The sequence below is a fragment of the Ascaphus truei genome, chromosome 21, assembly GCF_040206685.1.
Source record: "Ascaphus truei isolate aAscTru1 chromosome 21, aAscTru1.hap1, whole genome shotgun sequence".
NCBI lineage: Eukaryota > Metazoa > Chordata > Amphibia > Anura > Ascaphidae > Ascaphus > Ascaphus truei.
Window position 1 is genome coordinate 20,544,694 of NC_134503.1, and position 17,416 is coordinate 20,562,109.

At 42.0% G+C, this 17,416-nt stretch overlaps 1 protein-coding gene across 16 annotated transcripts in view; it reads left to right on the top strand.

Moving 5' to 3' along the window:
* Window positions 1-17,416, top strand: part of ZNF618 (zinc finger protein 618) — a 220,358-nt gene that overhangs the window by 89,094 nt on the left and 113,848 nt on the right. For all 16 annotated transcript variants that reach the window (XM_075579289.1, XM_075579290.1, XM_075579291.1 and 13 more), the window contains 2 exons: window positions 8,049-8,159; window positions 11,368-11,445. In XM_075579289.1, coding sequence (XP_075435404.1) covers window positions 8,049-8,159; window positions 11,368-11,445 — 189 coding nt within the window. The remainder of the gene's footprint in view (window positions 1-8,048; window positions 8,160-11,367; window positions 11,446-17,416) is intronic.

Consider the following 17,416-nt stretch of genomic DNA (forward strand, 5'->3'; position numbering starts at 1 on the left):
ACTAGATCCATAGCAATCCGGTCAAATGGTACCTCTATTATGGGAAGGGGTACCAATGGGCTGCGGTACGCCTTGAACGGGGCGGTGATCTGACATTCTGGGCATGAGGAACAATAATTCGTAATTTCTGCCAGAACCCCAGGCCAATAGAAGCTTCGGAGAACCTTTTCTTTTGTCTTTTCCACCCCTAGGTGTCCCCCCAATGGATGACTATGTGCGAGGTGTAATACTACGTTCCGGAATGTCCGTGGTACCAACAATTGTTTAGTTGTAACTGATTTCCTTTTATCAACCCGATATACTAGGTCGTTCTCTACCTCAAAGTAGGGGTAAGCAAGTGACCTATCTGGTTGGCCAGGAGTACTATTCTGGTCCCGTATATTTCCCCTTGCTACCGCTAATGTGGGGTCCTCCCACTGGGCTTTCTTAAAACTCCCAGGACTGACCTCTAGGTCAGCGAGGGTCTTATCCGGTTCTGGGGTGGTAAGTGTCTGCTCAACATCTTGATTTGGGGTATTCCCTACCAAAGTAGTGATGGGGAAGGGAATTTTACAGCACTCCTCCTTTTCCCCCTTCTTATTTGGGCCCTCGTCAACCTCCATTTCTGAAAAAGGGAAAGGATTTGTTTCTTCTAATACTTCGTTATGGTCCGCTATTGAACTCTGGGCGCTATTCTGAGCGGGGGACCACATTTTTAGAAAATGGGGAAAGTCGGTCCCTATTAACACATCATGTGCCAGTTTGGGTACAATACCCACCTTGAACTCTAAAGAACCAAACTCTGTTTCAAAAAAAACATCAACAGTGGAATATTCATGATTATCCCCATGTATACAACAAATTGCCACTCTTTGTGAACTGTTTCCCTGTTTCTTCTTAATGGGCAAGAGGTATTCGGACACTAGTGTGACCATGCTCCCAGAGTCAAGAAGTGCCCGAACCCTCTTACCATTAACCTTTACAAATGCCCACAGATGGTTATTCAAGGGGTCCTCTGGGCTAGGGCCCATACATTGGGACAACAGCGAATAAGGTTCCACGCTGTTGCATTGCATGGGCTCATCATTTAGTGGGCAGATTTTTGCTGTGTGGCCCCTCTCATGACAATTTACACATTTAGGTACATAGTCTGTGTCCCACTTAGAGCCTTTTCCCGGCTCCCCATGTTGGCTATTGCCCTTAGTGTGCGAACCACTGTTGCTGGTGCTGCGTGAAGGTGGTCGCCGCTCTTCAGCGCCCCTTAACCCCGGTACCCTTTTACCGTCTCTGGAAGAGTCCTGGAACCTCGGGTAGTGGGGTTGCTCCACGACTGTGGGTTGCGGGTGCTCTTCTGCTGCATTGTACCTTTCTACGAGGGCCACAAGCTCATCCGCATTGTGGGGGTCACTCCGACTGACCCAACGGCGTAAGGCAGAGGGAAGTTTCCTCAAAAACTGGTCCATGACCAACCGTTCCACGATGTGGCTGGCTGAGTTGATCTCGGGTTGTAGCCACTTCCGGGCGAGGTGGATGAGGTCATACATCTGGCTTCGGGTGGCTTTATCCATCGTGAAGGACCATGCGTGAAACCTTTGGGCGCGAACAGCCGTGGTTACGCCGAGGCGGGCGAGGATCTCGAACTTCAATTTTGCATAGACGTTAGCTTCGGCTGGCTCTAGATCAAAGTAAGCCTTCTGGGGTTCGCCGCTTAGGAAGGGTGCGATTAGACCAGCCCACTCAGCTTCTGGCCATCCCTCTCTCTGTGCCGTGCGTTCAAACGTGAGAAGATAAGCTTCCACATCATCCGAGGGTCCCATCTTCTGAAGGTAGTGGCTTGCCCTGGTCATTTTCGGAACTGGGGCTGCCGCTGCCAGTGGAAGGTTACGGATAGTCCCCCTCAGGATCTCGAGTTCCTGCTGTAAGCCCTGAGCGAACCGCTGTTGCTCCTCTCTCAGCAAGCGGTTTGTCTCTTGCTGGTTTGCATTCGCGTTTTGCAGGGCTTCATTCGTCTGTTGCTGGTTTGCATTCGCCTGTTGCTGGTTTGCATTCGCCTGTTGCTGGTTTGCATTAATCTCTTGCTGGGCTATTAGCAGCTGTTGCTGGGCTGCATTCGTCTGCTGCTGGTTTGCATTAGTTTCTTGCTGGGCTATTAACAGCTGTTGCTGGGTTTCATTCGCGTCTTTCTGGGCAGCGACATTGCGTACCAGCGCACCCACCACGTCTTCCATCTTGTTTGCAGAGGATGAAAAAAAAACTTTTTTTTTTTTTTTTTCTTTCAAAGTTCTTTAACCCGCAGACCCCCTAGTGCTCTGCCCGCATTCTCCACCATATGTGACAAACGGCTTACTCCGGGGCTCCGTCGTTTGTCCGGGACTGTTTAGAACACGGTCTTTTAGGGTAGGTTAAATGATGAGGCGTCACGTACTGTTCCTTTAAACAGGCTATGCCTGGTTTATTCAGCCCCAGGCACTGAGACTGCCACAGTGCATACAACAGAAAACAGATCAAAACAAAAGCTGCTCACCTGAGCGATAACTTAACTTAGATATCCCTGACTCAGGGTTGGAAGTGGCTTTTCCACTTCCAACATCAAAACACGGTACTTTTGCAGTCTTACACAAATGAACAGAAAGATTGAACCTGTTTGGGGAAGAGGCTTCTCCCCTCTGTAGTTCAGTAGCCTTCCAGCCTCCTGGCTCTTGTGGGGAGACCAGAGCAAACAGGAAATCAGTCTTTCATACCTGATTCTTAATTAGCATGACAGGTGACAGAAATCAGGCAGCAGACAAACTCTGGTCTGGATCTCTCATCCCTCAGTTCCAGCGCTTGCCAAACTGTGGGATGGAGTGTATGTATTATAAGGCTGCACTCCCAGGCCAAACAGGATAGAAACTGTCTAGTATCCTGGGAGCCCTATATACGGAATTTATTACCATCCCCTGGTTTCTGTCACAATATATATACATATATATATATATATATATATATGTATATCGAACAACTATCTGTGGGTGGTTTTCTGGGTATGCACCTTAACCCTGGCTGTGCTCAAAGCTGTGACCATATATATATATTTAGCTTTGCAATAAACTTTATTTATTTTTCTATCAATGTTTCAGCTCTGAACAGGGGCCTTTCTCTGGTTTGAGGTAGGCTCCTGTTGAGAGCTGAAACGTTCATAGTTCTGCAATAAACTTTATTTTTTTTTTAAAGTCCTAGAGTGATATATCTATATACAGATATAGATAGATATAGATATATATAGATATATCACTCCAGGACTTAAAAAAATTAATTAAAGTTTATTGCAGAACTATGAACGTTTCAGCTCTCAACAGGAGCCTACCTCAAAGCCAGAGAAAGGGCCCTGTTCTATATATATATATATATATATATATATATATATATATATATATATATATATATATATACTAGCTGAGAGACCCGGAGTTGCCCGGGAGTAAAATTTCCCACTCCCTCCTCTCTCTCCACTCCCCCTGTCTCTTTCTCCGCTCCCTGCTCCCCCCTCTCTTTGTGCATTCCCCCTCCCCGTTCCCCCCCCCCCCCGTTTCCTCCCCTACAGTGTTCCACACACACACAGGGTCCCCCCCCCCCACACTCTGTGTCATGTCCCCCCCCCACACACACAGGGTACCCCCACCACACACACAGTGTCCCCCCACCACACACACACACTGCCCCCCTCCATACACACACACTGTCCCCCCACACACACACACTGTCCCCCCCCCCCCACACACACACACAAAGTCCCCTCCCCTGTTACGGAGCACCACTGATTGAAGAGATTAGCTGACATAGATAAACCTTTTTTTTCTGCCCTGCTGCTTATAAAAGGCTTGACAGAAGGTACGGACCACAATGCCCCCTCCCTTCTGACAGGAATCACAGCACCGCTCCTCCCTCCTGCGCTCCTCCGATTGGGCAGTCTGAATGTCGCGCGCCTAGCCCTTCTCTGCTCTCCCTCCTCCCGTCTGGGGAGCGCTGCGCATACGCCCCCTCTCTCCACCTGTGAGCGCGAGATGCCGATTTGGATATGGGCGGGAACCTTGCAGCAGGGAAGGGGTGGGGCCTGTCCGGCTGACGGGGGAGAGTGACGGGCACCGGGAGGGGGTAAGGCGCGGCTCAAGCCGCCGGTTTGGAAATGGGCGGGAACCTTGCAGCAGGGAAGGGGCGGGGCCTCTCCGGCTGACGGGGGAGAGTGACAGACACCGGGAGGGGGGAAGGCGTGCCGAAGGGGAAGGCGAGCTTCGGGTGGGGAGCCGGCGGGGAGGTGAGCTGCGGGTGAGGAGGGGAAGAGGAGAGTGGCAGTTGGGTGATGTCATAGAGCCAAGCAGGCCAATGAGAGGCGTGCGGGGGCGGTGCCGGGCCACGGACCAAACTGATTGGCCAGAGGCTGAGTGACAGACCGACGGACCAATCAGATTGCTCATAAGCACAGCAAACATACAACATACAAAATAATGTATTATTATTTTTTTAGAGAGTCTCAATCAATTTTCTGGAAATACAATGTAGCCACATTGAAAACAATAAATGTTTTTCCTTTGTTAAATCTGGTTCTGTGTTTTCTATATTTAGCAATTATTCTATGTTTACAGATTTACTAGTTCAAGATTAGCCTAAACCCGGTGTGGTACTTTTATTTAAAGAGTGGTTAATAATAATAATAATAATAATAATAATCCATAATGTTTAAGGTCTACTATTCTGGAATACCTTTAGGTATAAAATAAAATTAAATAGTAATAAATCATGAGGGAGTCGTCATTCCAAACTAACCTGATCAGTTTCTTTGAGGAAGTGAGACGAAATTTAGATCATGGAAATGCAGCCAGTGAGATCAACATAGATATTGCAAAAGATGAAACACGGGAAGCGGCAGCACTTTAGCTCTGGGAACCCCCGCCAGTTCCTTAGATACTTACTGGTTTGGTCGCCAGTGTTTTCTCCCTTTTAGGGGAAGTCAAAATAGCAGCCAAGTCTTGCGCATCCCAGCTGCAGGAAGTCGCAACGTCGTCAGGGGTGGTGATGTTGCAGCGTCTAATTGGACGATCATTTAAATATCCAGGAAGTAACACTGTCAACTAAACTGGTAAATATTTAGGGAACAGGGCTAAAAGTAGCTCCGGAGGGCCACCCATTCTGAATTCTGTAACAAGGAAAAAAAAATATGAAAATTTGGTGTTTTCATGAAAAACTAAAAAGGTTACATAGTTACAGTACATACTGTAGTAGATGGGGTTGAAAAAAGACGTATGTCCATGAAGTTCAACCTATGCAAAATTTAGACAACAGATACTTTATCCTATATCTATACTTACTTATTGAACCAGAGGAAGGCGAACAAAAATCCCCATTTAATTCCTTCCTGACTCCAAGAATTGGCAATCGGATTAATCCCTGGATCAACATCCTTCCCATGTATACTTATTTGCAGTGGTTGACAAATCACCAAAAAATCTACTCGCCACACAAAAAAAATCTACTCGCCACCTAGTACCAAACGTGTGCTGCTTGGGCCAATATTTACTCGGCCGGGGGTTAAATCCACTGGCCCGGGGCGAGCAAATGTATAGGTTTGTCGAACACTGCTTATTTGGTATATCCCTGTATGCCTTTCCTTTCTAAAAAGATGTCCAACCTCTTTTTGAGCAAAATCTATTGTATCTGCCATCACAGTCTCCATCGGTAATGAATTCCACATTTTAACTGCCCTTACTGTAAATAACCCTTTCCTTTGTTGCTGGCGAAATCTCCTTTCCTCCAACCTAAAGGTATGCCCCCGAGTCCTTTGTACTGCCCTTGGGATGAGTAGTTCTTTTGAAAGCTCCTTGTACTATAGTTATCATATCCCCTCTTAGACGCCTCTTTTCTAATGTGAAAAAATCTAATTTGCTAGCCTCTCCTCATAAGTTATACTGTCCATCCCCTTTATTAATTTGGTGGCTCTTCTCTGCACTCTCTCTAGTTCTATAATGTCTTTTCTAAGGAGTGGTGCCCAAAATTGTACTCCATATTCAAGGTGTGGTCTTACTAATGCTTTGTTAAGGGGCATAATTATGTTTACTTCCCTTCCATCCATTGACCGTTTAATGCAAGATAAGATCTTGTTTCCTTTGCAGCTACTGCATGACTTTGGGCACTATTGCTAAGCCTGCTGTCTACAAGCACTCCTAAAATCTTCTCCATCAAGGATTCCCCCAATTTATCCCCATTTAATTTGTAAGTCGCCTGTTTATTCTTGCATCCCATATGCATAACCTTACATTTATCTGTATTAAACCTCATCTGCCATTTACCTGCCCACGTTTCCAGTCTCTCCAAGTCCTTCTGAAGAGAAATTAAATCCTGCTCTGATTCTATTACCTTACACAATTAGTATCAGCAAAGATGGAGACTTTGCTCTCGATGCCAACCTCAAGGTCATTAATAAACAAGTTAAAAAGCAGGGGTCCCAGTACCGATCCCTGAGCTTCTCCACTCACGACTTGAGCCCAACTTGAAAAAGTTAAATTTATGACAATCCTCTGTTGTCTGTCCTTCAACCAGTTTCCAATCCAGGTGCATATATTATTACTGAGTCCAATTTTCTTTATTTTGTACACCAACCTCTTGTGTGGAACCATATCAAAAGCCTTTGCAAAGGTTGGTTTGCAGGTTGGTTTGGCATGTCCAAGAGATCCATACATCACCACCTCTTTTATTTGCAAAATATTAACTGGTAAGCTGTGTTTCATCCTATTATTAAGTAGTGTTTATTTCAAATTACTAGTTTGTGGCCATTCATTTAAATTTGCCCCGTGTGTTTTCGAGGCTTCTTGCTTTTGTAAGGATGCACGCAAGGTTGATGCTGGCTTGTGGTATTGGTTTAGTGTTTGCAACTTCTGCTTGACATGGACAACTATTGCTAAAAATCCTATTAGGGTTTGAATAATGTATTTTGCCAATCCACCTGCAACTGCTTATTGAGCAGCTTGTGGGAGGCCAGTCCCTCCTTTTTCAAGGTATATAATCTCCCAGTAAGGTCCCTGTACATTCACTTTTCACTTTAATTGCTTTCATGTAAGTATCTTCACTGGTATATACCAGTATTTACCTGCACTAAGTTACATAAGCTTATGCTTAGTATATTAACTCCTTCAGGTTATATTTCACAGAACATTTGCATGCATTTAGCATAGGGACCTGCTATTGAGACTTACCTTGACGTTGGTTAGCAGGTTTGGCATTATTTGATCAAAGGATGTAACCAAAAGTCTCCTTTGTCTTACAGATTTAGTTTGCACTATGTATATTTATTTCCCCATTTATTGCTATCCCAATGGGAGAAGCGCAGGGATTCACTTTCTGATTATACATTACTAAAAATTCAATTAGCTCATTATTGGTGTTAAGCAGAGCTTGGAAAAATCCACTGTTTTGGGACACAACGGGATATTTTGGGGTGACGAGTAGTGCTGCTATAGAAGAACTGCATCGGAGATAGAGCTGACCATTACTGTTCTGCTTCTCAAAGTCGCACCCCATAATGCATTGCATAGTGCTCTGCAAGATGTACCTCCTGACTCATTGTGTTATTTTGTAATGTCTTTATTTAATCCAATACCAGTTGCACTGATCCCTGCTTTATAATGTAGAGTCCCTAATATAGAACGTTGAGATTATAAAAATAATAAAGAAAAGAAAAAGCTGTAGATAAACCTTTTCCAAAATACATAGAAAAGCAAGTGTTTCTTCTATATTAACAATATTAGATATTTAAATCAAAATCAGTTAAATCCATGAAATGGTCGAAAGTGTGAAATTCACTTCGCAGTGACACTGCCATTGGTTCACCTTGGTACTCAGAGATATTTTACCTTTAATACATATTATTACTATAAACCTGATATAGACTTTTGGACTGATTTCACAAATCCTTCACACTTTGTTTTTTTGCATCCAAGAATTCTTAAGAGCAAGTGGAAAACAATCTGTGGCTCACAAGCCAACTGAGAAACAGTATGGATTACGGCACCCCTAATTATCTGTGTGCCCCACTCTAGGGGGAGACTCACCAGAGAGACACACAATGGTGATGAGCAGAGAAGCGTCCTGGAGTGGCAGCAGCAGCAGACCACGGAGCATCACGCCACGGATTAGCACCTCATCTCCAGGTAGGATAGAAAAGAAAACTGTACATGTCTAATATTTTATAACCGATGTCTACACAGCCATTCACTTTGCTTTCTCCTGATACATTGTTGACCTCAAAATGATTACTATAAAACCAGATAATGACATTCAGTAGATGCACCGAGTTTGTTTGAAATGCATTAACCTCTTCAGTGTCCGACGGCCTGCATTACATTGCAAAGCAATGCATTGCTAGCCCATTTGGCAGCATAGGGGTTAAGTTGACAGCACATCATGAAATATTCTCATTTTTTTTTTTTACCAGACTCTATTAGGTTCGGTAAATAGGTATAAAAGCGATAAAAACCACCCACCACCGTACAAAGTACAGGGAAGATGGAGGACCCATGAGGTTGTTTGCATGTCTTTCACTGTGTTTCAAACCAGCTACATTCTGGTTGCATACTGTGGTTGCATTCATGGTTGCATACTGTGCTGTGGTTAGGCAGCAGAAAATAATTCTGGGTGGGGACATGTAAGGTGTCTACTGCGCATTAATTTGCATGTCACTGTCCAGAATCCTTACCTGCAGTTTAACTACTATATGACACACGTGGTATGAGCAGTGATTTGGGCTGCTCCACACCACAGCACGTTACTCTTTCTCTTGTTGAGCCTTCACCAGTTCAGATTTGTTTAATTTAACACCTCCGAACCTTTGCAATACAAGCAAAATGTAGCACAAGACTTATTGGCTAAATCGTGCTAGGATTACCAAGGTTTGGAATGTCGGATTCCATAAATCTGAACGCGATCATCTCTATTTTAAAGTTTGTACATGTAAACGGTCATTATACAGTATCTTGTTCCTTCCTTACAGTCAGTCAGCATGGGGAGATCCAAGAATATTAGACTACAGCCTCTGGCCATTCTAAACCTGCAGCAGCCAGATGTCATTTAGACACAAACATTGCAAATGTTTCCCCTGTGCATCTGCTCATTTCCCTACTCCTAATGTACAAACTATCGTCCTTTCTGCCTGTCCCCTGTGGACTCACTCTGTCATGTTTCTTTCTTACTGTCTCCTGATCGTGAATTCACAATGAAGCAGAGGTGGACAATTATAATGTTAACTAAGACTTCAAATGTATATATTCATCTTCAGCTATGCTGCAACATTGAATACAAAAGCATAATGGCCAGGGGTTGTTTGTGTTAGGAATCGTTAGGCTTGCAGCCTATTCAATAGCATAGTAGTAATCTTTTTTTATTGAGTTGTTGGATCACCTCGGCCTTCGGGGACCACCCGGTTCACAACGATATTTATAGATTATCCAATGGACAAAAATACTTGTCTGATGGCTGCCGGGGACAGACTCACGCCAGCTGCCAACCGAAAGCCACATCGCCAATCAGAGAGGACATTAACACTGTGTATTAAGGACACCAGTCTCCCTAGACAGCAAAGGGTTCCCAGCCTACTTTTGTGTATCTTTTAATTCAATCTTCTATTTTAATTGTAGCCCCCTTTCCCCCCGTGTCAGGGCGACTACGTGTGCTGCTGTACCTGTGTGGCAAACAGGAAGCCTGATCCTACGCCACTGGGGAGCCTGGGGTGTATGTATATCTGCTAAACAGCGCCTCCACCTGATAAGGATCCTCACATAGTAGGATAACCCCTCCCAAGACAATATACCCAGTAATACACACAGAGTATGGGGAACAGTATTTACTGAGAGGTAATAAACAATTACATCAATAGGAACAGCAATAGACATATACAGTATGTATAACCAACCCATGGAATATCCCCACAGTACTTGGGGACGGGGGCACCAGTGTCCCAGTGTCCAGACCCCAATGGCCTTTCCCACCCCCACATGTGACATGGCGCTGCCCACGTGAATGTTGGTGCACTTATGCGGATACCTTCCCGGGCGCTCCAGCCCCCCGGGTGTAGCTGAACAACAGTCAGCAGTCTGCTCCAACGACGCCTTCCGCCTCCGCGTGGGGTGGTCCGCAGCAGGAGCGTCCCACCATAGATAGTTTCTGAACATCCCTGAGCACAAGTTACGCATCACTGCGTGGCGTAGACAGTGTGTCCCTGATACTGCACAACATAGGGATAAGGGTCCCTAACTATGGGCTTCCCTATACAGCTGCAGGTGCCTACTGTGATTCGGGGACTAACTGGGCCTGCAGGGTAAAGCTGGCCTAGTCCCAGGGCTACTGGCACCTGGGACCCTACCTCCCTCTTCTGTACCCTGCTCCCAACTGACTAACTGCCCGAACTGTCCTAACTGTTATCACTGTTCTAACTGTTTAAATGCAGCAGCCCTATTGGCTGCCTGACAACATGTGGTCTGCAGCCCCTGAGGCTGCTGGGACTTGTTGTTCCCTCTGATCTATGGGTGTAATGGGCACCGCTGGCATTATACTGCGCATGCGCCAGGTGTACAAAGATGGCCGCCACAACTCTAGATACTATCTGCGCATGGGCGAGCCTTCTCTGCACATGCGCGCGCACAAACAAAATAGCGGCGACCTCTGCCTACATAGGCTGATTTATGTTGTCTGTCTGAATCCTGGTCACTGAACGCAGTTACTTTTGGGAGGGCAGTTTAAAAACACTGACATACTGCAATAATTTTATAATGGCTTTCATGGTTGGCTATTATTGAGCCCCTAAACATTTACTGATAGTTGAGTATTTTTATTTACATTTGCATATGGTCCATGATAAAAAAAATGATCATTTGAATGCAATTCAAAAGTGCAACAATTTGCAAATTTTTCTTTTTTTGATGGGGAACTTGAAAGCAAAAATGCAAATAAATTGAGAATTTAAAATACCAGAATAGCTTTTGGACAAAAATAATAAGAACACTTTTTTTTTCCTGCCTAACACAGATTATCATTGAAAGAAACAAGGCAGTAACAAAAGATGGAAATTAACTTTTGCTCCGACCTTGCAGTTGTATTAGTAATCTCAATTTAGGAAGCATGAGCGCGAATTGACTGGTTTGCACTGAACCAGAAACACGCATGCAGAAACACGGATGTGGCTCGATCTTTTGATTTGTACGGTACTCAATTCAGAGCCAGGTTGTCGCAGCGAATATTGGCAAAATGGAAACAGCTTACAATGTCCTATGCTTTCACTGCATGTTGTTTCCATCAGACGTTATGTATGATAAGATTATTTTATTTTAATTTTTAGCATGTACTGTATGTCATCTTCTTTTTCAGGGTCTTATGAATGTGGAATTTGTAGGAAGAAATACAAGTACTACAACTGCTTTCAGACCCATGTCCGAGCACATATAGGTACAGTAATGCTTTAATGTCGTAGCACAATGGACTTGCTTTGTAATAGTCTCTTTTTTGCTTGGTGGGAAGTACTGTATATTGCTTTTCTTTGCCGAATACTGTGCAATCCAACCAAAGTATAGATTGACATGATTCAGGAACACCAGAGTTTGGTGAAACATGTAACAAGACAGTAAGCGCGTAATTGAACCATTGGGGTCCTGGATCACGTCTTTCTGTACCTACCACTGTGTACATTATTTCAGTACAGCTCTGAATACTACATCCTTTGGCACACACGTCATTTTATTTGATTTTTTTTTTTATTGTCACCTATTTATTTAGTTCGCTCAGGTAAAACCAATGGTTGGGTAGATACAATACAAAAGCCCAGATGTATTAAATGATGCAAAACCTTATGGGCCTTTTACATGAAAGGCTTAACACTGCTAAATAAATCTGACCTAAAGTATTTTTTATTTGAAGATGCAAGTTCTTAGATTGCTTTTCAAGATATGCCAGCAATCCCTTTATTTATATGTGTGTGTGTGTGGCTCTATATGTGTGTGAGATAAGGACAGCTGCTTCGTTTTAGGCTATATGAGTATCCTCCCCAGCAGCTGTGGTGTGGCACGTTCCTTGTCCTATTACAAACCTGACCATGGGTAAAGCAAGTCGTGTTACAGCTATAACCCTGAAGAGAGGACCTGTGGCCCTGAAAGCGTGCACCTTTACATAGAGTTTATATAGTAAATGAGCTTGAAAAAAAAACCTATATCCATCGAATTCAACCTATGTTAAATTTGCACTGTAAACATCACTTATTCTATAGAAGTATTTATATCATAAATTGTTGTTTTTAACATAAAATATTAATTTATAAAGCAAAGTAGTCACAAACAGCTTGCAGTGAGAAGAAACCCCCGTTCCCCACGAAAGTTACATTTGGACGAGCGAGACAGGAATGAGTCCATTTTGCTTTTATACCGCCAAACAATGTAACCTACCGTATTTTCCATGCAATGAAAGAATTGTTACCTAGAAAGAGTGACACTGTATCTGGAAAGAGTGATCCATATTTGCGGGGTATCACTCTCTCATGCATCTCTCTCCAGGAAAAGCACAACTTAGGGGGGATGCATGGTTTTTGACTGGGGCATTTAGTGTGATATGCAATCTTGCAGCTTAATGAATAGCCCGTGAATATGTATGTATATCTTTATTTATATAGCACCATTAATGTTCATAGCGCTTCACAGCAGTGATACAAGTGACATAATAATATAAATAACGAATAATACAAATAGCACAGAATGTGAATAAGCGCTTCAGACATAAAAGTAACATTAGAAAAAGACGTCAATTTTGAGAGTGTACCTCATTTGCATACAACATTTGCATAGTACACGGAATTGCACAGTCAGAAATGAATCACTTAAAAAAAAAAAAGCCAGTTTGGACTTGAGAAAACTGTTTCATGAATACATGATGCATTTTAACTTGCGTTTTTCACAAGAAAATACCATTATTAGAATTGATTGAATAGGTCCCTTTGAGTAAAGGAATGGATTTTACTGACTGACTTTAAACATTGACTGTCAGGACGAGGATCTTGCTGGGTGACAGACTTTCACCTCTTCGGGGAAGGTGCTAGGGGATGTGCTGAGCTTTTGGAGTCCCAGACTACTTTTACCTACTCCTGGCAGGTGTCCCAAATACAGATGTAGCTAACCTAACTGTCTCTGGTGCTGCTGTCACACGCATATTTAAATCATTTGTGACATCTAGAAAATGTCACCAGGCATAAATAATTGTATATGCTTCATAGACAGGCTGAGAAGAAGTTAAATAGTTTCATAGTTACATAGTAGATAAGGTTGAAAAAAGACACACATCCATCAAATTCAACCTATGTTAAATTTAGACGACAGATATTTTATCATATATTTGTACTTACAGTATTTTGATCCAGAGGAAGACAAACAAAAACCCCAACCCCAGACATCTAATGATATCTCATAAGGGGAAAAATAAAATCCTTCTTGACTCCAAGAATTGGCAATCAGATTACTCCCTGGATAGACATCCTTCCCATGTTTATTTATTTGGTTTATCCCTGTATACCTTTCCGTTCTAAAACGATATACAACCTTTTTTTTGTACATATGTATTGTATCTGCCATCACGGTCTAAATGGGTAATGAATTCCACATTTTAGCTGGGTTAATGTAAAGAATCCTTTTTGTACGTCTTTATTTATATAGCACGAAATAGACGATCCAAGGCACTATGGATTTAAGAAATGTATTTATCAAGCTAAGCACCTTAGTGCTTAGTTTTCATAAATAAATGTGTTATATCCGTAGTGCCTTGGATCGTCCTTTTTCTATAATGTCTCTGTACTTAACAAACGCTTATTCCATGTTACCTTAAAGGGGTTATTGCTTCTAGGACAAAAAATGATTAGTGGAAATTGTATATTTATGGATTTACATATAGGTGATTAAAACTACTTTTTAGTAAAGAAATATATGCATTTTTATATAATTTTGTTTCTATATTGACGAAATGCTTAATTTGTATGATCTTTACCTAATGTGATGTGTGTTGAGACTTTAAAGAGCAAAGGAATGGAAGCAGGCACACGGTCTTTCTAAAGGTGCAGTTTATTGTGCCACCAAACTGCACCTTTAGGAAGACCGTGTGCCTGCTTCCATTCCTTTGCTCAAGTACTTCTGGGATGTCTGGACCTCCCTGCACATATCGCACCGGCAGATATGTACCCCCCTCCAGCACCTACCAGCGGTGTGCATGTGCTTCTACATAGGAGACTATAAAGAGTACAGATAAATTATTGATTCAGATTGTTTTCTCTTTTTACTGTTTTGTTTGAGCCATTGATATTATTTGAACTAATTATACGGCCATCATTAGCAAAAGAGATAAATGAAACAATCACCAGATGATGCAATTAAATCAACCTATTCATTTTTCCACATCAAGCAAATGAGTGATTAAATATTTACATGGAAGCGAATTACATTATAAATTGTTTAAAAAACAAACAAACACGTTATTATGTTTGTGAGTCTGCCCCTTTAGCGGTCTGTAGACAGAGGCTGGGTAGAGGAAACAATCGATTGATTCAGTCTCGGCGAGCAGCTTTATATCAGTTTGGTAGCTTTATCTTGATGGAACATTTGAACAGGGACATTTTAACTCTTGAAAACCACAATGTACAGATGTAGCGAGACTTATCGTTTGTCTTGCCTCCGTAGCTCGTGGTACCGTGATCACGGCCCGGGCAAATTAACACTGCGGGGGGTCTGATCCAGAAGCATAGACCCCCGCAGCTCGATCGAGGCAGACACTGTCCCCAGCAGCCGTTTCCTTTTCTTACCGACAGGAAGTCTTGCTATAACTGTATCATGCGTTATGATGGCTGTTTTTGTTGGTTCCAATAAAATGTATCCCACACATCTAAGGACCAATATTTGACTTATAGCACATGGAAAATAATTATCTGTCTGTAGACCTCCAGAAAAGTGCAGGTTTTTGCTTTCACGGAATCCATTACTTTGACTCTCCCGGGAGTTACAATTGCAGATTTTTTGGTATTTCTAGTGGAATTTTACAAAAATTGCAACAACAAAAAAGATCCATTGCATGATAAGTTTGAACCGAGGGACTTCATAATCTGTGTGGAACAAAATCATAAGACTAACTTGTAATAAAACCCATGAGGGGTTTTTTTCCACCGCAATTAAAAAAAATATTTGGCATTAGAAAGCAAACTGCTACCTTTTTAAACTTGGAATTGAGCTGTTTTTAGAGTTAAGTTTTTCTGCAGTTCAATAAATCAGTCAAGATGTGAAAGAGAGCTCAGATTCTGCAGGAATTCGCCAGTAGTGTAAATATCTCGTCTCGCTCAACTCTACTCTTACCAGAACGGATGTACCGAGCGGTAGATGCAGTGCGGCTCCCGGAACAGTAAACGACTGCATCGTAAGCATAGCCACAGCAGGGATATTTCACAGCCGTGGATTTTCCCATCCTTAACACAATGTTGTTTTGTGTGGTTGTGTGACCCCGCTGTTACAGTGACTGTTACATCTGTGCAATAAGTCATGTTTTTTTTTTGCCTAAGTAGGATTGAGATAGCGAAGCAGAGCCCATCACTGTGCATCCACAGTGTGCAGTATTTGCACTTACTGCAGCACACATTTTGTTTGTCTTAAACGCAATACACATACTTTTGTGTGTTACCCTAACGGCCTAACCCAAGCACAAAACAAGCCTCCCCATAACACTACGCTAACGCCATGTAATATAAGTAGGGATTACGATTTTAGGTGTTTCTTTTTTGGGTTGTTCCGTTGTTTTCATTTTATTTAAAAATCAGCATTTATCAGTGTTGACTATTGGGGAAAAAAATGGACGCACATTTGAATTGGGTGCATTCATTTTAGCTTCATTTCGCCCTTTATTTTTTTGTATCTGAAGAGGTGGAACTCAGTAGCAAATTGTGCTTAATTTCCGTTTTTTATTGGTGTTACCTGAATGTGCATGATGATCAGTCTTGGACTTAAAACCGGAATCACTAACTGTAATAAATTACAGAAGAATTGATGTAAATTGGGTAAATTTGTCAGCAATTCTTTTTACAAATCTAGCAATGCTGTGGTGCAGTTTTGGTGTGATTTCTTGTTTGGAAAGTCCCATAAATTGCCCAGAACTGCACCACTAAGAGAACAATTTGATCTGTTCCATCTGTATGGCAGTTCTGTCTTGATTGGCTGCACATGTTTGTAATGCTCTGAAAGTAACAATTTCAGTCATTTCTGTCGGAAACAAGACTAAACAAATAATAATCCACAAATTGCTTACCAATGCCAATGACGGGGGCCACAACTATTGGACTTTTAATATGAATTGTATTCGTTTTAGCCAGTGGTGTTTTAGAAGGTAAAAGGTGCTAGAACCCAATGCAAAGATAACATAATATATATCTGAACAACAATATATACTTAATAAAGAAACCATGCATCCCCTCCAAATCAATATTGCATGACTACACCTAATAATGTCATAATGACTATAGGGAGTTTCTTGTTAATCCATAGAAAAGGTGCTAGACTCTGAGTTTCTCCCCTAGAAAAGTAGTCTTGGTCATAGATAATAAGCGATTTCATAGCAAGTAATTTAAGTAGGGTTGTGCAGATTGCTAAAATACTAGGGGTGATTAATCAACATACACAACCAAACTTGTAACTATTTACTCTGATGCTATAATAACATGGCTCTCATGAGAATTTCACTTGACCTCAGCCTCCTCAAATTCTTGCATGATCCGTGTATCTAAGAAACATCTTAATATAGTGCATTAATCAGGTGCCGATTATATGTACTAATTACATTTGAATAAAGCAGTGTTGCTTTTTAATTTATTTTGTTTGAGGCATAAACATAGTTTATGGTGTCTGGGATCAGTAAAAATGTTAAACATTTCTACGTAGCTGTAACGACTTAAAATATGTTAACATTGGGCAGTTAAGACAGAGGGGTTTACAAAGCTCATATATTAAATAATAATATAACTGGGGCCATCTAGTGGTTAACAAAATCGTAAACATTTGTTTTTGTTAATATTTTTGATATGCAGTTTGAGTGCACAATCAGTTTATCCCCAACCTTTGCTAATAAAATAATAGCATACAACTCTCATGTACAACAGAATTTAACTGTGGTGATTACAAATACTACTTCTACTACCAGAGAAGAGTTACAAAAGGAGAACTATTTGCAAGTTACTTTTTTACTACTCGGTACAGGAGTATCAATAATTGCTACTCTTTGTTCAACATGAAAATGACGGACAAAAAGCTTGGTAACACCATATATGAAATGCGCTACACACCCTGAGTCTAACAGAAAATGCAAACCCCTCCTGACATAGACAGATTGTATTGTATTGTATGTCTTTATTTAT